Below are 22015 nucleotides of genomic sequence, written 5' to 3' on the forward strand. Positions count from 1 at the left end.
TCAGTGTCTATGGAGAGAATAGATAAGTTCACAATTTGGGTCTGGATCCTCCATTAATTTAAAATAAAAACAACTAGTTCCTGGTCCGGTACTACTGAAGCCCGTAGTCTTTTCCTATTCCAACATTTTGTCAACTTACCTCTTCCTGGAATAAATTCTGTCTGTTTTTTAGTGAGCGCAATTTGGTCTGTTTCTCTTCATGCGCAAGCTCTTCCTCAGGATGCTGGAAATAGCTGATCAGATCTTGAAGGCTCAGCACCATCGTATCAATAGGTAGGGTCACTGGAGCTGAAGATTTATTCTTCCCACTTAGCATGTCCAGGCCTCTTCATTAAAGATATAAGTAACACCATGAATATAGCAGAATAATTTCAAAAAGCAAGTTCTAAATATTCAGCGGCTAATTTACTGCCCCGGTGACCGTGTAGGTCATCGTGGTCACAATTTCACTTATTTCCAATGAGTTTCTGACACAGACAATATTTATTTATAGAAGCCAGTAGGATTCAGAAATTATGTAATTTAATGATCAAACTAGGAGATTTTGTTTTTATTTTTAAACCTTTTAACTATGTGACAGCAGTGCACCTAAACAGAGTTGAATATCAGTTAAATGTTCCAATTAGTAATGTCAGGCATTGTTATAAATGACAAAAATGGCGCAAACATACAGTAGGTCAATCAGCGTCTGTGGAGAGAATTGACAAGTTAACAATTAGGACCTGGATCCTATGTTAATTTAAAATAAAAACAATTAGTTCCTTGCACAGTACCACTGAAGACCAATTACACCCCCAGGGTTTTTTCCTGTTCCAACATTTCATCAACTTACCTCTTCCTGGCATAAATTCTGTCTGTTAACTTTAAATAAAAACAAAAACTGCTGGAAATACGTCAGCAGGTTTGGCAGCATTTTTAAAGAGAAACAGGGTTAATGTTTCAGGTCAGTGATCCTACATCAGAACTTGTCTATTCTCTTCATAAATTCTGACTGCCTTCCTGTGTTTCCAAAATACTCTGCTGTTGGTCAGATTTCTAGTATCTGCTATATTTGATCCGCTACTGTTACAAATGCCTCTTAACCGAGTAATTTTCAACAGTTATTTGTTTCTTTACATAAGGCCAAAGGCAGAAGGAAAACAGGCAAAGATAAAATAAGATCATAAAAAATAGGGGCAGGAGTTGGGCCATTCAGTCCCTCGAGCTAGCTCCGCTATTCCATAAGATCATGGCTGACCTGATTGAGGCCTTTATTCCACTTTCCTACCAATCCCCATAACCTTCGACTCCCTTGTCGATCAAAAATCTGCCCAACTCTGCCTTGAATATATTCAATGACCGAGTTTTCAGTGCTCTCCGGGCAAGAGAATTCCAAAAACTAATGACCCTGCAAAGGATAAATAATTATCTTAATCTCCATCTTCAATGCGAGACCTCTTATTTTCAAAATGTGGCCCCTAAGTTCTACACTTTCTCGTAAGGGGAACCATTCTCCCGGCATCTGTTGGTCAACTCCTCTCAGAATCTTATGCGTTTCAACAAGATCTCATTCTCTCATTCTTCTAAACTCCAATGAATATAGGGTCAACCTGCTCAGCCTTTCTTCATAAAACAACAGGGGAAAAATACATACTTAATGAATTGATTGAAGAGGCCATTTGTGCTGTAGATCATTCGAGAAGCCTGGGATTCCTCTTGTTGTGAGCGTGATAATGAAAGTGCATCATCCATGTGTCCTTCTTGATGTAGTATAGCCTAAGACAAAGTTTGTTTAGTTATTAATTTCAGGAGCAAAAGGTCTACTTTATAGTCTTTGACAATACATACAGGGGTAGAAGCTCATTTTGGGTGGTGGCGCTAAACAGGTGGTATCAAGGCAACCACCTGTAATGCTCCCATCTGATATTCAGTTCCATTGACTTCAATGGAGTTAAATGTCGGGGGGGGCGGAGGGATATATACCTGGAGTCTGCCATGATAAATTTCTATCCGATTTTTAAAAATTATACTCTGCCTCTTCCAAAATGATAAACATTACAGGATATAAAATGGCTAATTTGTTTTTAATAGGACTAAATGCCATTTGCTAAGTTAACATGCCCATGTTGGTCTAACTCGATGCAACTCAAATGTACATACATGCAGATGATTATTCTGGATATGAAAATATAAGATCAGGACACTCAAATATACAATAAAAGATAAGTGTGCTGGGGTAGCAAAATTTATAGATTAGTTGAAATTGCTCCTAGTCAGGCAATTGCTACCCAAACTGAGGTGAAGAGAAGAAGGACTAGGCATTGTGTCAATGACTAACAATCAACACATATCGCAATAAACTTATAGCGTAAAGCGTAACCAAAGAACCTGTCCATATTCCAAGATGCAGAAATAATATTTAGTTATAAAAAAGAAACTTATATTTATGTAGCAATTTTAACATAATAAAATGGCTCAGGGCACTTTGTAGGAGGAGCGTTATAAAACAAATATACCACCAAGCCACGTGAGGAGATTTTAGGACAGATGACCAAAAGTGTGGTCAAACAAGTAGATTTTTAGGAGCGTCTTAAAACAGGAAAGCAAGGTAGGGAGGTGTAGCGGGGGTATTCCAGAGCCTGGAGCCTAGGCAACTGAAGGTGTAGCCACCAACAGTGAAGCGATTAAAATCAGAGGTGCACAAGATGCCAAAAATAAAGGAGCACATATATCTCGGAGGGTTGAGAGGCTGTAGGGGATTACAAAGATAGGGAAGGGCAAGGCCCTGGAGGGATTTGTAATCAAGAATGAGAACTGTAAAATCAAGACATTGTTTGACTGGTAACCATTGTATTCAGTGAGCACAGGGTTGATGGGGGAACAGGTCTTGCTACAAGATACAAATATGAAGCGTTGCATAGCCTCAGGTTTAGAGGGTAGAGTGTGGGAGACCAGGCAGAAGTGCATTGTTACCTCTCAATTTAATTATTCCAAAATGTACGAATGAGGGTTTCAGCAGGGGCGAAGTTGGCTGATGTTACGGAAGTAGAAATAGGTGGTCTTAGTGATGGTATGAACGAGAAATCGGAAGCTTATCAAGGTCAAAAGATGGCACCAAGGTTGCAAATAGCGGCTTAAATCTCAGATTGTTGACAGGGAAAGGGATGGAGTCAGTAGCTATGGAACAGAGGTTGGAACTTTTATGTATTATTGAAGTTATGATCTTATTTTAGCTCTAAACGTCAATTGGCAGAAGCATATACTTACTTTCCTCTTCAAGGGTCCCAAACGGACTGTTTTGGTATCAGCTGCTGCATAAGTCAACCAAAGTCCACTGTTCACGTGTTGGACAAAGCACATCGACTCACCGTACTTGATCTCAGGGATTCCCATGCCTTCTATATCTCTTTTATGCGCTACATCGATTTTATCCTAAGGGAGTTGAGAGTTTGGGTTCAGTCCCACTTCACTGTACTGTACATTGTGATATAAAGGCTGCCAACTTGAAAGTGATTATTAATTGTTCTTTTGTGTTCCTGATAATGGCTTTTGCCTCTACACAGCCTTTTGGGGACAGAAGGGTAAGGCATTTTTTTATAATTTCCACAAAAAGTGTAATAAATTCCATGGTATTGTCACTGTATTTAAGTAAAGGCAGAATTAGCATTGTGTATAGATATATTGCATTCTGTATAAATATAAAGATAAGGTTAAAGATGGTCGCCAGCTCCACCATATCTGACTTTGAGGAGGCAAAGTTAAACCAGAAGGATAGCATTCAGATGGTGTCACAAGAACCTACTGCAAGTTATTCAAACTGGATATGAGGTCTTTCAGAGGATATTACACCATTAATACATATTTCTTTTATGTCTACCCAGAGGTCCCAAGCATTCTTAGCAGCTCTGACAGAGGAAATGAAAAAGAGAAAGACTGAATGATGAAAGGAGGGTATGTTCCTCTAATTTTAATATCATTAGAAGACATTCTCCCACATGTCAGCTGACCCAAGTTAGAACAGTGGCGTGCCTATCAAAAAACAGGGGAAGGTACTTCCATATTCATAAGCACTTTGTGGCCTATTCACTTAAGATCTGTTAAAAATATGGGGAGAAGTCTGAAGAGTCTCAGCCACAATACTTAAGTGGAACTCAGGGGCTATGAAGAGAATGGCACAGGCAGCAAGAGAGTAACAAATGTCAGTGTGGAGCTACGAGAGGCTGATTGAGTGAAAAAAAAGTGACAGAACAAGTTTGAAATGGGAGAAAGTAAGAGATTGTGCAGTGTTGAAAAGGAATGGGCCAGAATCTACAACACCAGAGCAAGTAAAGAAAAAAAAGTTAGAGCTCCCACTTATGAGTATCTGGTCATTTTTCATTCTCCTATAAAGATTAACCTTGTGTTTGACTGTCTCTGATTAAAAATCATGCATACCCCTAGTTCAGCTGATCACAATGAAGAACAGCAGCACCACCGGCTGATTATTCCCCTCCCTCCCAACACCAGGGGCTAGATTTTCCCTTTGTGCCATTCAATTGTGTTAGTTAAGAGGTTCCAATTCTCATTAACATATGGCAGGATGCAGGTGGAGAATGAGTGCCATAGGTTAGCACCCTTAATGCTATTCCACCCAAAATCAATCAAGATCATGATAACTTTCTAGTGTGTGCACTGATTAGGAAGCTGGATACAAATCAGCACGCGGAAAACAACTTTCTTCATTCTCCCCAATTTTCTCTCACCTTTGAGATTCGGAAACAAAATGAGGTGATTTTGATATTTGATTTCTCTTGATCAAAAAGTAAAAGCCCTTTCTCCTCGTCCAGGCCTAAGTATTTGCCTGTGGTAACATGACGAATACGGAAAGGCTGACCCCATTTCATGTGGCTACCACTCCAGCTGTTGAGAAAAGTATCAATTCTTCAGAACACGAATTAAAGGAAACTGAAATGTACAACTCATGTACTCAATCAGCTGCCAGATTGTGGCATCTAAATTTTCCATGTTGCATTTTATACTATACAAGACTTATTACAACATATGGACTGTTCAATTCCCAAGGACTGGGTCAAAAAGATGTAATGTACTACTTAGGAAGGTTTAAAATGAAATAACTGTGCACTAACATTTCCATTTAAGTACAGAATTTAGTAGGGCATTGGCAAAACAGAGTTACAATTCAGGGACAGGTGTCTTAATTGCTAATTCTGCATCTTTAGATATTTAAGTGTAGTCCTAGTAAGTGCATATAGCTTGTCAGATACCTCATACCTGGATTAGTATTTTTACAAAGTGGGGACTTGAATCATATATGTTGCATTGTAATTTACATTTGGATATTTAGCAACAAAAACAGGAAATGCTGGAAAAACTCAGCAGGTCCAACAGTGGAGAGAATGACAGAGTTAACGTTTTGACTCCATATGACTCTGTACGGTCTCGAAACAGTAACTATGCCTTTCTCTCCACAGATGCTGTTAAACCTGCTGAGTTTTTCCAGCATTTTCTGTTTTTGTTTCAGATTTCCAGCATCCACAGTATTTTGCTTTTATCTGGATATTTAGCAAAGCTGGTGAAATGTCACAAAATATTCAGCTGGACCACAGCTAACTTATTTTCTTTCTGCTACTAGTAATAATTGGATCATTATAATTGGTCTTATTGGTCAAATGGTATGAAAAGTTAACATTTTGCAATGTAGGTTCAACATGTGCAATTGTCTAAAATTAACCTTCATGTTGCCATTATTTGAGTTTATTAGCTACTGATTTTAAAATACAATAAGGTTTTTAGCTAACATATTCTCTACAATTTGTAAAATTAAACTTGAAAGGCTTCAAGAAAAGGTCATTCAAGACACAGTTCTAAATATTTACTCTATTGATTACTACTTCACAATTCTACTTTTCCCTAATTCTCTAATTATACAAACTTTGCCTAATTTAGATCTTTCCCTTAAAATGGTGTGGAACTGATATTGTCACTTCTGTAAGACAGATCTAATCTCATTACCTGATGCGCAACGGTTCGAGTCTCCACAAGGATCTTGCGTGGCTGCAGACTGCACCCCCTTCATAGTGAACCAACCTACAGAACATAAAAAGGATATTAATTCAGAATATAATTTCTTCACATAATTAAAACAGTAACATGACTGACAAGGGATTTCAAAAGGTAACTTTTTTTTGATGGCTTGTTGAGTCGGTTTTATTGATCTGATGACAATCAATTAAAACCGACTCAACAAGCCATCAATTACGAGAAGCACTTTCCTTGCTTCAACTTAGTTCAATGCACTTTATTTTTCCAGCATCTTTCTGTCATAGTAATACTAGTTGAAGGCATTTGGAAGTCACAGCTTGTGTCTTATTTTTACAAAAATTGGATGCAAAATAAGGAACAAAAATACTGTAAGCCTACATCTGTACAGGAAGGTTTAGTTTTCCTGTAGGCAGCCGCAGATAGCAAACAAATGTTGTACTAGTATTATGTGCACAGAAAGCATAAGACATATTCTTCATCAGCTACTTCTTCAGTTGCTCGAATTTGTGTTCACTATGTTGCAAGGAGTGAATACCATTAATATTGGAGGCAGCGTGTACAGTACAGACATATTTTAGCAGGAGGAAAGGAAAAATTTAGGAGGATGATACCAACATAGTCTTATGCAATTTCTAGTGCTTAGTGACAATTTAAAAACCTGTAAAGATTACTTTCCTACTTTCTCTGTTACAGTGGTGCACGTTACTGGGAGACCAAAGAAAGGGAAGGCAAAACAATAAAATACAATACACTCATTTGAGGGTATGCATGCCATGTGCTTAGGAAAGGAACAATGAAGATTAAACCTTCTCAGACATGTCGATGGGGGTCAACCAACCCACTTTGAGAGGCTGAAATTTTATCCAACATTATTTCCCCAACAGTCAAACATTTTATACAACAGTGCCTGTTAATGCCTGGCATAAAGGTTGAACTGATTAACCTGGTCTTGGGCTGGGGTAGCTACCAGTGACAACCGGTGGATGAGTTTTGTCTGCCATCGAGCAGCAGGTCGCATATCAGCAGTGAAATCAAATCTCTGCTGAGTACTCAAATTATTTCGGTAGTAAACACAGCAAGGCTATTAGTTTCAGTTCTAAAAGGCAATATCTGTAACAGCTGAACTTAATAAAATGAGGAGAATGCCAAGAGCAAGCTATAAGCAAAATGGAGGCTGCCAGATTTGGCATTATTTTTAATTCTTTCCCATCCTCAAAATTACCAGTAATGTTTGCTCTATATTTGGGAAACTGGAGGCAATCAAGGTGGAATGTTAGTTTCTCTCATTTCATATGTTCTGTTACCACAAGATATTGCTCTGACATCAAAAACAAGACCTCACTACAAATGAAGTTGCCAAAAATAAGCAATGAAACACTTATCTTAAGTATAATACAACAAACTCAAACTGAATATTCCAAGAAAATTTCTAAAAAAAAGTTCCATCTGATTTTCCATCCTTATCCTTGAAACTGATAACTGTAGCATGTTGGGATGCAGTCCTACATGTGCCAAGTGATCATTCTTTACATGTAAGCCAGGAAGCAAGGACACAATTTCAAAATAAGGGGGAAGCCACTTAGGACCGAGATGAGGAAAAAATCCTTTACTCAGAGGGTTGTGAATCTTTGGAATTCTCTACCCCAGAGGGCTATGGAAGCTCAGTCATTGAGTACATTTAAGGTAGAGATTGATAGATGTCTGATTAACAATAATGTAAAGGGTTATGGGGATAGTGTGGGTAAAAGGTATTGAAGTGTTCAATCAGCCACGATTGTATTGAATGGTGGAGCAGGCTCAACGGGCCTTCTCCCCTTCCTAAAACAGAAACTGCAGGAAATACTCAAATGGTCAAACAGCATCTTTGGAGCGAGAAACAGAGCCAACGTTTCAGGTCGATAACCTTTCACCAGATCTGCTGAGTATTTCCAGCCTTTTCTGTTTTCATTTCAGATTTCCAGCTTTTTGCTTTTGAGGTTGCAGAAAGCAAACTGTTTGGCTGTGGGGCCCTTATTTTAACCGAGGCCTCAAATGTCCTTCACGCATCCACATACAGGCTTGGCAGCATCGGAGGAGAGAAGCACAGTTGACGTTTCCAGTCCTCGTGACCCTTCAACAGAACTAAGTAAAAATAGGAAAGGGGTGAAATATAAGCTGGTTTCCTATTTTTACTTAGTTCTGTTGAAGGGTCATGAGGACTGGAAACATCAACTGTGCTTCTCTCCACCGATGCTGCCAGACTTGCTGAGTTTTTCTAGGTATTTTTGTTTTTGTTCTGGATTTCCAGCATCTGCAGTTCTTTGCTTTTATCACATACAGGCTTAGATTATTACTTACCCGAACTGCCAGAGTGGCTGAGGTGCAAGGGGTTGGAAAGGTATGGGGAACCCAGAAGTCAGGATTCCTCAGCACACTCTGGACCCACACACACGATGTCACAAATCCGTGTCTCCGCCCCTTCCCCCCTCACACACCAAATTCCCCCCTCTCAGTCCCCTCATCCCCACCAACCAATCTGATAAGGTGATAGTTGGTGAAAGTATTCATCAGCATGGTGGGGAAGGACAGAGGCTTTGCAAGGAATGTTGTATATGTTGGATTGGAGGGTGTGGGCAATCACAGGGTTCACCCAGACAGGCACACTGTATCCAGTAGGTAGCTGTGAAGGCACACACCTCCTGGATCCAGCAGGCACTCACCTAGAAGGAGCTAGCAGGGTTTCCCAGGGCTAGGGAAATCTGGCTGACCACAGTTAAATTTAAAAAAAAACACTGAACGAGTTCACGGTCTAAGTGCCAACTCTCCTCCTTGGTGCAGGTTGGTAAGTTAAAGCTGGAAGTGGAGAGGCTGGAAAGGGTTTGGGTCAGGATTCTGATTTTTAAAACTTTAACACCCCTTCACCACTCAATCCAAACCAGCCTGTTTCTTTTGGTTAAAATTTCCCCATGGTTCCCAGCAAGCCACTGAATAATAAGCAGATACAGAAGTTGAACCCAATACTTCCCCTCCCTATAGTCTGGAGGTCCTGATCAATTGTAGTACCCCCGCTGCCAACCCCACTCAAAGTGGCTAGCTAAACAAACCTGGGAGTGGCCTGCAGTCTTCCTAGTCCAATGGCCCAGTGTCACACCAAGTGCTTCATTTACCAAAATTTTATTAATTAAGTCCTCTGAACAAGTTTCAAAGACATTTTATCCCTCTTAAGAAACAGAAAAGCTTCAGCTGAAATAAAATCTTTAAAAAAATTTGAGAAATATTAAATGGATAAACTGACCTGCGCTGATCTTCACCCTGATCGAATGCAGCCACTGTGAGACATTCATCCATGTGACCATGAAAGAGGCGCAGTACATGCCCACCAGTCAGGTATCCTATAGATGTAAAATTGACAGAGTATCCAAATAACTCCCAAGAAATATATCAGGCTGCCATTTCAACATAAATCTCTTCCAAATTTTTTAAGAACAATTAGGTAATTTTGTACTCAATAAATTGGGCTAAAGGGAATTGGATATTTGGAAGAAGAGAAAAAAATTGCAGAGCCATGGGGAAGGGCGAAGGAGTGGGACTAGCTGAGTTGTTTTTACAGGGACCAGCATGGAAACTGACTCTTTCAGTGTTGTCACCATTCTATAATTCTATAGGTTATGAAGAAATGTTAAAGCCAGGATCATTTTTTTTTGTGGTTCAAAGTTTTAAAGCTCATGTTTCAGTCTATTTCTGCCTCATGCATCCTAACCATATTTTCTGATTTTGATCAAAGGTGGCAGACAAAACTTTAACATTTTGTTGACCTAAAATCTTCAAATTCTAATATGCAAATAGAATAGCGTTGTTACAACACTAATATAATCACACAAGTGAGTCAAGGTTAAGAAGTAACCAAACCCATAAACGCTTATGGAGCCAGAATTTCAAAGGGCCGTGGGGTCGGGACCCAGTATGGGCAAGGTTTCGTCTTGTGTCCGGGTCTAGATGGGGTTTATTTGGATTTGCCTGTTTCCTCAAGAAAGCTACTTTAGATTGTAGCTCGTAAGAACAATTCTTGTTTATTTACAGATCTACATACATCTCAGCAACTCTAAACGAGGTTATACCTCTGCTACCCTCCAGGTCACAGTTGCTTAATCATGTGACATTGCATCATTGTTACATCAGTATCAGGTGCTTCTGTTAGCCCTTCACTCTACAGGCACAATTTCAAAATTGCGATCCTGGAGGCTGTCTTGGGATCCTGATGCCTTCGGGACAATTTGTAATTTTGAAACGGACAGTGGGAATGGTGGTTGGTGGAAAGAACTGGAAACCCATTCGCCACCAATTAACGGCCTCTTTAAGCTTATTAAGGAAATTGTTAAGGGGCCTGTCCAGTGGAGAATGTTATTTTAAGTTTGTTTTGGTGAACCCAAACAGTCTGATGCATCCAAACAGTCTGGTGCATATTAGTACACAGCTGTCAGGTTCAATGCAAAGACATTATAAAGTTCTTTTGAAGTTGTGCAAGACTGAATTTTGATAGGTCAACTGGCACTGTCTCAAGCCCTGCACCTACGTCTAGCTTGCACGGCCGCTTCCATCACCATCGATGCTGCTTGCTCTCTTCAGCAAGGCAGTGGCAACATTGAACATCACTACTGCCTTCCTTTGCCGCTGGCGCCACGCAGACAGCTCCCTCCTCCTGGAAGTGCTTGACGATAATTAGGCACCGTGCTTGCCTCCTGCCCGATTAGGACTTTTGACTCCAGGCAGGGGGTCAGAACTCGGAATTCATCTGGTCATCAGGTTTTTGACCCTGCTTTGAAAATCCTACTCATTAAGTTGATTTGCCTCCTCTCATCAGGTGAGAACTGGGCAGTAGCACAATCAAAATGGCAACTCAGCACTTACAGTCCATTCCCATCAACATTGGGGTGTCCAGAAACTTGGTGAAGGCCTTGAAAGGGCAGCTCAATCACCCAGCAAAAACAATTGTGATGTGCATTAGCCAATGCAATTTGGGGTCCTGCAGCATCTATAGGAGCCTAAGGCAATTTTCAAGTATCAATGGGCAGTATTTATGTGGTCACTCTCCACCTTTGATACTACATTTTATAGACTGATATCTGCAGTCCTGGATTCTGATTATGAGGTTTTGGATCCATAAAACGCAAGTATCGAACAAAGACACAAATGTACGCACTTAGTTCTAATCTTTCCCGGTTTACACACATCAAAATCAGAACCCATTTTGTAGAATCATCTAAAAAAATGTTTTCTGATGATCCCATAGGTCACACTGAAGACATTTCCAGCTGGAGGGTTTGAATGGTGAGCTATTGAAGTTAGTTCAATAAAAAACTGAACATCGTTGAGCCAGTTCATGGCAGACAAACTGCGCAGTTGATGTTTTTTCATTGACTTTGCAAATATTTCTAAAAAAAAGGATAGAGAACTGTTTTCTGCAACAAGTGTAGCCACCCGACTCCTACTAAGTAGTCTTTTCCAAAATGACAGAGGCATCCAACTAAGGAACTGAGCCTTGACTGCATCTGTTATAACCAAGCTAAACCATTTCCAACTGTTACAGCAAAAGTGTTGGATCTTTACAGATATTGAACAATTACATTGTGGTGTGCTTGATCACTGTTCACCCCGTTGTAAATAACTGTGCTGATCTGATTGGCTTTCTTGGTAGATATTTCTCACAGGGCCAAAAGAACAAAGGTTTGTCCTATTGGTTCGTTCATAGAAGCCATTTTGAAGATAGTATCATCATTCTTAAAATAACCTTTCTTCAGCTAAGTAATCTAGAGAAAAACACTCAAATGTTGTCACATACTCTCAGCTGTTTAATGATCTGGGTTGTGTGTTGAATCAATCTTCCCTTTTCTCGAATAAAAATGTTCAGCTAATTGGATTTTTTTTTATAACTTAAAGCCCTTAGTCTAAGAGTCATCACTACCGCCCCTTCCCCGAGTTCCACCTAGATCATCAGCATTCTTTCAAAAGTAGGTGAACCAAAACTGGATATAGAATTGTAACTATGACTACACCATTCTAACCATGGCCACATAATTGATCTACACAAGGTTAAAATATCTGCTTTGGTTAAAAACAACCACAATGAAATATTTCTTGGTTCCCAGTTGACTTTGTTAATTATGGTTTTACAGTGCCTTGATGCTTTTTGGTGAATGTTCAATAATCAAGCTCAAATTCCTTTCAACTTTTATTAGAAGATACTTCAAGATCCACACTAGTTTTGAGCTTTGCATCACATTTATTCAGAATAAAATCTATTTATCATTACTGAATTGGTGGAAATGTTCAGACCTTTTTGCCTAGTATCAATCTGCAAATGGTTATTGGTCATAAAGCTTCAAATCATAAGCAAATGTTATAATGTTACAAAAATTACTCTTATTTAGGAATAGTGTGAACAAGTGTTTGGGAATGTGATTAAACAAAACGTTCATATGTATTGAGTAATAATCTTTAAGCACGGTCATGATTCCTAATATAACCTAAATGTGGGTGGATTTAAACTAAATAATTGTAGCACTGTCAATTAGTTCAGCAGCTGCACTATCCCTAATTTAGCCAACTTCTTCAACAAAACATCCGCAATCTTCCGCTTACAATTAAAAATTCTCTCAAAGTAACTCTGGCTCTTTTAAATCAGAATAAGTGTCATTCAACATCTGGCTGCCTTGTGCTATGTGCTTCAAAGAAATTATAAAATACAAGAGCTTCCAGACTAATAATTACCTCATGAAAGCCACAAAAAAGTCTAGAGCAAATTTGAAAAACAGTTCAAAATATTTTCTCATATACAATGTCCATCAAAATGTTCTTGGGCAGAATCTTCTGTTCTATTAAGGCAATTAAAAAACTAACTGAAACCATTAATGGACCTGCCCATCCAATCTTGAGGTTGGCGGAGAGCCGGGAGCCCTGGTGGGCTTCTGACAAAGCATGAAACCTCATCCACGGGCGAGTTGAGGTTGCATGAGTGATTAAAAAATCTCAGAATATTTCAAAATAAAAGTTATGGATATGTCCCAACTCATTGTGACAGTGTCATATGAGGGGACATGGCAGCAAAATTTTTCTCTCATCTTTATTTGAAGTTTCAAATCTGAGCCGATCTTCCTGAGGCAGCGCTTTGCCTTAGGGAGATCTATGCACTCTTTCGCATGCACGGCTCAGGGAATCCCCCACCTCCCGCACAGAGAGCACTTAGTGCTTCCTGGTGGACGTCACACTGGGTGAGCCTTAATTGGCCCGCCCAGGTAAAATGGCGGCGCACCCCTGACCGGGTGCGCCGATCAAGAACCCTCCCGCCCGTGTCCGCTTCCGCACACCCCCCACAACGGGGGAAAAATGTTGGCCCTTGAGCTCTATTGTAACAAATTAAACAATTTTGTTGGCTTAGAAACCAAACAGTTCCAATTACGGTCCATTGAATTAAAATATTAATCTTAAAGAGTGTTAAGTTAACAATTTAGTGCAGTAACTGGTTACATGTTACATTTCATTACTGACCTTCAGCTAACTCACAGCCTGAACAGATAGGGTTCATATTCCAAAGTGTCTGCATGAAGGAGGCATCCACTTGTAAATCTCCACTGGCATAAGACAAATGCTGAGAGAAAAGAAGGCATACTTAGAGAAATTAGCAGCATCAAGTTTTCTATGGTTTGCACCACAGGACGCTTGAAAGAGGAACTAATTCTCATACCAAGCAACAGCAGTAATAAGTAATTAATTTTTTGTGCTTCATGGTCCGGAGCTTCACAATTTACTTTCATAATATTATAAATATTGTAGCTGGCATTACCACAAAGACAAGTGCTTCACAATCTACTAAAAGCAGAAAGAAGAACTACACAAAGTCAATTACTTTCATAACCTTAAAATAGTGACACAGGTTGCAAAATAAATGTTTACTTCAGCTTTTTGGAGATGTGATGCAGTTAGCTTTTGGATCGCCACAATTAACAATGTACTGTGTTAACAATATTCAGTAGGAGGCTGGTCAACCAGCAAATTTAATCCATCTAACATTAACGGAGTTTAATTTTCTGGTGGACTGCTGTGGCAAGAAAATTAAAAAAATCCCACAAGTAACTACAGGCAGTGCATAGGCCCAAAATCAGTTGTACCAATTAAACTATTTTGGAGGTATGCTAATAAAAACTGGGGTAGGCCAGTCACCCCCTCATGCCCCAACGAGATCATGGCAGATCTGTATCTTCATCCTTCTGCCTTGGTTCCACATCCTTTTACATCCTGGACTGATAAAAAGGTCTTCAATTTAAAATTATGGACTGAGCTAGCATCTATAATCAAGGAGTGTTCCATACTCTATCACCCTTTGCATGAAGAAGTCTTTCCTAACTTCTCTCCTCATTGGTCTGCCTCTGATTATAAAGGTATGTCCCTTTGTCCTAGGCTCCCACAGCAGTAGAGCTGAAAAGTTTCTCTCTATCAGCCCTAGCAATGCCTTTCAAAATGCTAAAAACATCAAATAAATCACCCTTTAACTTTTTATATTCCAGGGAATACCAGCCTAACTCATTTGCCCTGCAGCAAGTAATTAGGAAGGCAAGTAGGATGAGTATAAAAGTAGGGAGGCCTTGCTACAACTGTACGGGGCATTGATGAGACTACACCTAGGGCTGAATTTCATTCCCTGGTCCCAATCCAACAGTCAGGATGTAATGCGGGTTGGAAACCTGGTGCTGGGATCTCATGGGAGATTTTGGAGGAGATGGCCAATCAAGAGACTGCCTTGGGAGCCCTGCCCAATTAAGGATGGCAGGCAGGCTCCGTCGACCGGAGAAGTGAGCACGGCCGATGAAGGTAGGAGAATCAAGGGGCATCTCAAGGTGGAGGCACGCTTTGAGGGATGAAAAAAGTTTAAAAATAAAAAAAGTAGCCACAGCTGCTAGGCCATGATTGTGGAGTCGCAGCTGCTGCCCTCTGGCAATTGCGGCTGCAAGGGGGTGCAATTAATGAGGCAACTCTGCCCCAACCCCACCACTGTTCTGCCACCTCCATTAATTGGCCAGGCTTTAGTTTCCATGGCATCCCACCTGCCACCTGGAAAATTCCAGATGGTGTCTGATGTGTGCCCTCAACAGGCAGGTAACCATCACTCATCCTCCGCCCCCAAAGCAGCCTCCATGAAAATATGCTGGAGGCGGGAACATGCCAGCAAACCTCCAATAGCATGAAATTGCCTCAGGTCCTTCCCAGCTGAATGAAAATTAAGCCTGTAGAGTACTGTGTTCAGTTTTAGTCTCCTTATTTAAAGGAGTGATATATTTACTTTGGCAAGGAGATTCAATAGGTTAACTCCTGGGATGAAAGGGTTGTCTTATGAGGAAAGAATGAGCAGTTGGGCCTATACTCATTGGAATTACTGAAACATATACGAATCTGAGGTGGCTTGACAAGCTAGGTGCTAAGTGGATGCTTCCCCTCATGGGGAAATCTAGAACCGGGGGCATAGTTTCAGAATAAGAGGTCTCCCATTTAAGATAAAATAAGGAGGAATTTCTTCTGAGGGTTTTCTCATGAATCTTTGGAATTCTCTACCCCAGAGGACTGTGACTGGAGGCTAAGTCATTGAATGTATTCGGAGATGAGTCACAGACTCTTAATTAGGGGGAAGTCAAGAGTTATGGTGGTGGGTGGGGTGGATGGTGTGGGGGGGCCGACAGCAGAGTGGAGCTGAGGCCAAGATCAGATCAGCCATGATCTTACGAATGGTGTAGACGGCTTGAGATGGGCTGTTTGGCCTACTCCAGCTCCTACACCTTTTTCTTATGACCTTAGACAATCTCCGGATACACTTTAACCCTCGGAGCCTTGGTAGCATTCTGGTGAATCCGCCCTGCACTTTTTTCCAAGGCCAATAAAGTGTTCTAATTTTGGTGCACAGAACTGCACACAGTATTCCAAATGTGGTTGAACCAGGACTTTGCATAGTTACAGGAAAATTTCCTCTCCTTTATGCTCTAACCTTCTATTTCAACAGGCTAACATTCCATTAGCCCTTTTAATAATTTTTTTGTACCTAATGAGTACACTATATATATATATATATATATATATACACATCTTTTTCCCAGCTTATTTCCTCTAAATAGTACTTCCACATATGTTCACATACCTCAAAGTTTCACCGCTATTTAAGCTATTTCTACTTTAAATATGACATTGTTATGCCCCAGAATCTAAACAGTACAAAAATAGCATATACTTACCAGATATCTCTCGGAAGAAACACTAACGAGGATGAGGTCATCACCTACTCGTACTTTCTCACCCTCAGATCTCTGTTTGGAAGCTGGATGGATGGTCCACCAGCAAGCCTCTCCTGCACATATCACATCAGTAACTAGTTTCACGGTGGGAATTCTCTTGTATTTTTACAATATAATTGAATTTTTTGAAAAAATCTAGAGATGAATAAACTGAATCCCCTTTTTTTTTTCAAAGGATATAAACGAAAGCAGAAATAGTCACACATCCCCACCATACCCATTTCGATCGTCTCTGATATTAAGGTTAAACTAATTCGATATTCACTTTGTTAATGGCCTCTTTACAATGTGTAAACATGATCACACACATACACTGGCCCAGATTGTGTGTTCAGTGGCAAAGCAAGGGCACTCGCTTTTAGGTGTCCTAAAAGGGAGCTCTGCTGTGAGATCTAGCAATCCCCTGTGGCAAGGACTGTAACTCTCTCGACATGCGATTAATAGTAGTATGGTTTAATAAGTGTTCCCAGCATGGAGCTACATTGATGTGATCAAACTGCCCAAGCAGCCAATCACATTAAAGAATTTGCAAGGACATTCAATCAGGGAACAAAAAACAATAATAAGTGAATTACTTTTTTAAAAAACGTAGAGAGCTAAATAAAGCTTAGGGTGTATACATGGGGTTAAGGCTGAAACTAAATTATCATGAACAAAATAAGTATTTACAAAAATTATGTTTAAAGAATCTAGGTTTTCTTATACTCAATCACAGGATGTGGGTGTTTGCTGGCTAGGCCAGCATTTATTGCCCATCCTTAATTTCCCTTGAGAAGGCAGTGGTGAGCTGCTTTCTTGAACCGCTGCAGTTCATGTGGTGTAAATACACCTACACTGCTGTTAGGGAGGGAGTTCCAGGATTTTTGACCCAGCAACAGTGAAGGAACGGCGATATAGCTCCAACTCAGCATGATGTGTGTCTTACATTTGGTGGTGTTCCTATGCATCTACTGCCCTTGTCCTCCTAGATGGTAGTGGCTATGTGTTTGGAAAGTGCTATCTAAGGAGCCTTGATGAGTTCCTGCAGTGCATCTTGTAGATGGTACACACTGCTGCCACTGTGCGTCAGTGGTGGGGGGGGTGTGAAGTTTGTGGGTGGGTGCCAATCAAGCAGGTTGTTTTTTCTTGGATAGTGTCAAGCTTCTCGACTCTTGTTTGATCGGCACTCATCCAATAAATCATAATGGAGACATTTAGCAGCACTCCACAAATATAAATATTTTTTTTCAATCCAGATCAGTTGTTCAGCAGTAGCTGTTACTCAGGTCCCCAGGTCCTAATGGATTTCAACCTAAGGTCTTAAAATATATAGCAGCTGAGACATTAGATGCATTGGTTGTAATTTTCCAAAATCCCCTAGATTCTGGAAAAGCCCCATCAGATTGGAAAATAGAAAAAGTGACTCCTCTATTCAAGGAAAGGAAGGAGACAGGAAGCAGGCCAGTTAACCTAACGTCTGTCATATGGAAGATGCTAGAATCCATTATTAAGGAGGTTATAGCAGGGCACTTAGAAAATCTTAAGGCAATCAGCAGAGTCAACATGGCTTTGTGAAAGTGAAATCATGTTTGACTAATTTATTAGAGTTCTTTGAAGAAAAAAGGGAATGTAGATGTGTGTTTTTTTTAATGGGATGTGGGCATTGCTGGCCAGGCCAGCATTTGTTGCTCACCGCTAATTGCCCTTGAATTGTGTGGCTTGGTCAGCCATTTCAGAGAACAGTTAAGAGCCAACCACGTTGCTGTGGGTCTGGAGTCACATGTAGGCCAGATCTGGTAAGGATGGCAGATTTCCTTCCCAAAAAGGACATTAGTGAACCCAATAGGTTTTTACGACAATCAATGATAGTTGTCATGGTCACTACTATTGAGGCCAGCTTTTAATTCCAGATTTATTAATTGAATTTAATCATTTAATTCAATCCCCAGAGCACTAGCCTGGGCCTCTGAATTACTAGCCTAGTGACGTTACCACTATGCCACCATCTCCCCCAAAAGGATTTCCAAAAGGCATTTGATAATGTGCCACATTAAACGTGACTATGCAATTAAGATCTCGTGGTATAGTTGGTATCACATTAGCACGGATAAAGAATTGGTGAGTTAACAGGAAGCAGACAGCAGGGATAAAAGGGTCATTTTCGGATTGGCAAGCTGCAACAAAGACAGATAGGAAAGTAAGTTGCGAAAAGGACATAAGGAGTCTGCAAAGGGATGTAGATAGGTTAAGCAAGTGGGCAAAAAATTGGCAAATGGAGTATAATGTGGGAAAATGTGAAATTGTCCACTTTGGCAAGAGCAACAGAGAAGCAGTATACTATTTAAATGGAGAGAGATGCAGAACTGAGGGATCTGGGTGTCCTAATACATAGATCATAAAAAGCTAGTATGCAGGCACAGCAAGTAGTTAGGATGGCAAATGGGATGTTGTCATTTATTGCAAGGGGAATGGAATATAATAGTAGGGAAATTTTGCTGCAGTTGTACGGTCTTTGGTGAGACCACATCTGGAGTCCTGTGTAAAGTTTAGTCTTCTTACTTAAGGAAGGATATATTTGCATTAGCAGTTCAGAGAAGGTTCACTTGACTGATTCCTAGAATGGTGGGGTTTTCTTATGAGGAAGATTAAACAGGTTGGGCCTGTATCCATTGGCATTTAGAAGAATGAGAGATAGGGTGGATATTGTGAGAATGTCTCCCCTTGTGAGAGAGACTAAGGGACAGTTTAAAAATAAAACTTCTCCAATTTAAAATGGGGGTGAGGAGAAATGTTTTCTCTCAGAGTCGATAGAATGTGGAATTCCATTTCTAGAGAGCAGTGGAGGCAAGGACATTGAATATTTTAAAGGTTGAGTTAGATAAGATTCTTGATTGACAAGACAGTCAAAGGATATAGGGGGTAGACATAAAAGTGCAGTTGAGGCCACAATCAGATCAGCCATGATCTTATCAAATGGCAGAGCAGGCTCGACAGGCGGAATGGCCTACTCCTGATCCTAATTTGTATGTTAATATAAAAGCAAAATACTGTGCATGTTGGAAATCTGAAATAAAAAGAAAATGTTGGAAAAACTCAGCAGGTCTGGCAGCATCTTTGGAAAAAGAAACAGCGGGCAGAATCTTTAGCTGAGCAGGTGGGCGCGCACCCAGCCCACTCGAGCATAAAGTGACACACGATGGCGCCGGGTGCACGTTCTGACGTCATCACGCACTTGTGCAGTATTTCAGTCAGCTGGCGCATGGAGTTGGCAGCTCGCCCACCGACATTTAACAGGCCAATTAAGGCCATTAAAGTAATAATTAAACGGAATGTTTTGCTGCCCAGCCAACCTTAAGGTTGGCGTGCAGGCCAATCAGTCGTCAGGCCTTTGGATTTTTTATGAAACCTCATCCACGGGCAGGATGAGGTTTCCAACAGGAATTAAAAATACAATAAAAACGTTTGAATTTTATTTATAACATGTCCCTTCTCATGTGACAGAGTCACATGAGGGGACACGTTTTTAACATTTTAAAGTTCTTCATTTGTATTTTTAAAAATCTTCAGCTCCAAAAGGCAGCTCTGTGTTTTCAGGGAACTTTCAGTACGCACAGCCACAGGCGTGCGCAAACTTCCATGCTCGCCCTCCTCCCATCCCCACCCAAGCAGCGCTCAGCATTGCAGCACATGATTCACCCTGGCTGGCTGTTAACTGGCCAGCCAACGTGAAATCAAGGTTGGGCCCCGATCGCGGGTGGCGGTCGGTACCACCCACCGCGGTAAAAATCCTGCCCAAAGTTAATATTTCCAGTCCGTATGACCCTTCTTCAGAGCTAAAGAGGGGTTGAAACGTGATGGATTTTATACTGTTTAAGAGGGGATGGAGCAGGTGGAGCAAAATAGAAGGTCAGGGATAAGTGGGAACTCAGGACAGATTTGACAACTATGACTTGGACACAAGACAAAGGGAGTGTTAATGTTAGTGTTAAAGACTGAAGACAGTGCTGATAGTGGCATAAAGGTAAGATAGCAGAATATGTTAATAGCAGAACAAGGATCAGTGATCTGTGAAAGCAAAACATAAGAACAAGTGACAGATGGCCTTGTGGGGGTGGTGGGGAAAGGCTGGGGAGAAAACATTGGATTAAAAAAAGGGTCAAGATGGAGGAGACAGTTCATGGTCTGAAGTTACTAAATCAATGTAAAGTCCAAAGGGCTGTAAAGTACCTAATCAGAAGACAAGGTGCTATTCCTCTAGTTTGCTTTGGGCTTCACTGGAGGCCCAGCCCCCACCCCCACTCCCCAGGGTATCTGTCACTTGTTCTTATGGACAGCATTTTCCCATCAGCGAGCAGAGTGCAGGGAACCACTCAGGGAATCTCCCCACACCGCCCCCAACCCCCCAAAACCCGCACAGGGAGTGCTCAGCGCTTCTGGGCACACGTCACGATGGGCGGGCCTTAATTAGCCTGCCCACATAAAATGGCGGCACTCGGGTTCGCACCCGCCCCCGCACAACCCCCCCGACAGGGGGAAATTTCTGCCCTATGGTTTCTTTCACCAAGCACTGAAAGGGGAAAGTTCTAGCCAAGTGAACTGATTTCACTGATTGCTGGCTCTGGATAGGTGGGTTCCACATTGCAGCCTGTGACGAAGCAATGAATCACAGACCTCATCTTCACAATTTCTGTTTTAACCCCCATTTAGGCTAAATCTTGAAGCTGTAGTCAGGTACAGTGGGGTAATGACAGCAAATGCTAATAGCTCACCAACATAAAGCCTCACAAATCCCTAGCTATTATACACAAGGGTATGCAGACCCCACCACAAATAGAAGCCCAATAGCCTTTCAGGTATGAAACTATCATAAATCATCTGTAGATTGTGTTTTTTAATGATTTGCTTAGGAAGTCACATTACCAGAATTGCTTAGTATTGGGTCTAATTCAGATTTTTATCCTTTTTCTCTTAATTTTTTGAAAATAAGTACCTCTGTCAGTAGTAATTTTTACTAGGTGTCTCCCGATTTCCCACCATAACATCATTAAGAGACTGCAGAATCCCTTAAGACACAACATAAACAGCTGTTTATGGCACCTCTCCAGGGTTTTCACTGATCTGCTGCCAAAATTACAGTGGGAGGCAGAAACCAGTCTTCCCACAGAAATTCTACCCCTTAGTATATAAAACAAGTGTTGCCAACCAATTAAAATAGCGTTCTTCTTCAGACATACCTGAAGCATCTTCTTGAAGTCCAACATCAAAGGATAATTTGTCTGTCAAAGACCTTGAGGTGGTCAAGCAACATAAATACTGGAAACAAAATGAAGATAATGGTTATGACTCTGCCATCATGAAAATACTGAACAATCAAGTCTGGAATTACATCCACTTTCACTACAAGATTTTTAATTATAATCCTATTAACAGAACTTGAGTAGTAGAACTTCATCCATACAAAAGGGGAATAGTTCTATAAGCAACACACATAAGCACACAATTGCGCTTACACATACTGCAATGCACAGTCAACACCAAGTGTTGTCCTCAGGCGAAACACGTTTTGAGGGGAGGGGATAGGTGGACCAGTGCAAACATAATTCAGTTTCCATTCTAAAGTAATCCATTCTGTGCTTATTTTTGGGTAATACATTTATTCGATATTACGATTCAGAATCAAGCAGCAAAACTTGCAACAAGTA

General features: G+C 40.7%; 1 protein-coding gene across 1 annotated transcript in view; it reads right to left on the minus strand.

The window, feature by feature from the left end:
- LOC121272536 (ryanodine receptor 1-like) overlaps window positions 1-22015 on the minus strand; it is a 467552-nt gene that overhangs the window by 369536 nt on the left and 76001 nt on the right. The window contains exons 5-13 of the mRNA XM_041179156.1: window positions 21548-21626; window positions 16275-16387; window positions 13546-13645; window positions 9296-9392; window positions 5992-6066; window positions 4722-4878; window positions 3247-3411; window positions 1634-1755; window positions 140-326 (exon numbers count right to left, since the gene is read on the minus strand). Coding sequence (XP_041035090.1) covers window positions 140-326; window positions 1634-1755; window positions 3247-3411; window positions 4722-4878; window positions 5992-6066; window positions 9296-9392; window positions 13546-13645; window positions 16275-16387; window positions 21548-21626 — 1095 coding nt within the window. The remainder of the gene's footprint in view (window positions 1-139; window positions 327-1633; window positions 1756-3246; window positions 3412-4721; window positions 4879-5991; window positions 6067-9295; window positions 9393-13545; window positions 13646-16274; window positions 16388-21547; window positions 21627-22015) is intronic.

This window comes from Carcharodon carcharias, chromosome 34 (genome assembly GCF_017639515.1).
Source record: "Carcharodon carcharias isolate sCarCar2 chromosome 34, sCarCar2.pri, whole genome shotgun sequence".
NCBI classification, from domain to species: domain Eukaryota; kingdom Metazoa; phylum Chordata; class Chondrichthyes; order Lamniformes; family Lamnidae; genus Carcharodon; species Carcharodon carcharias.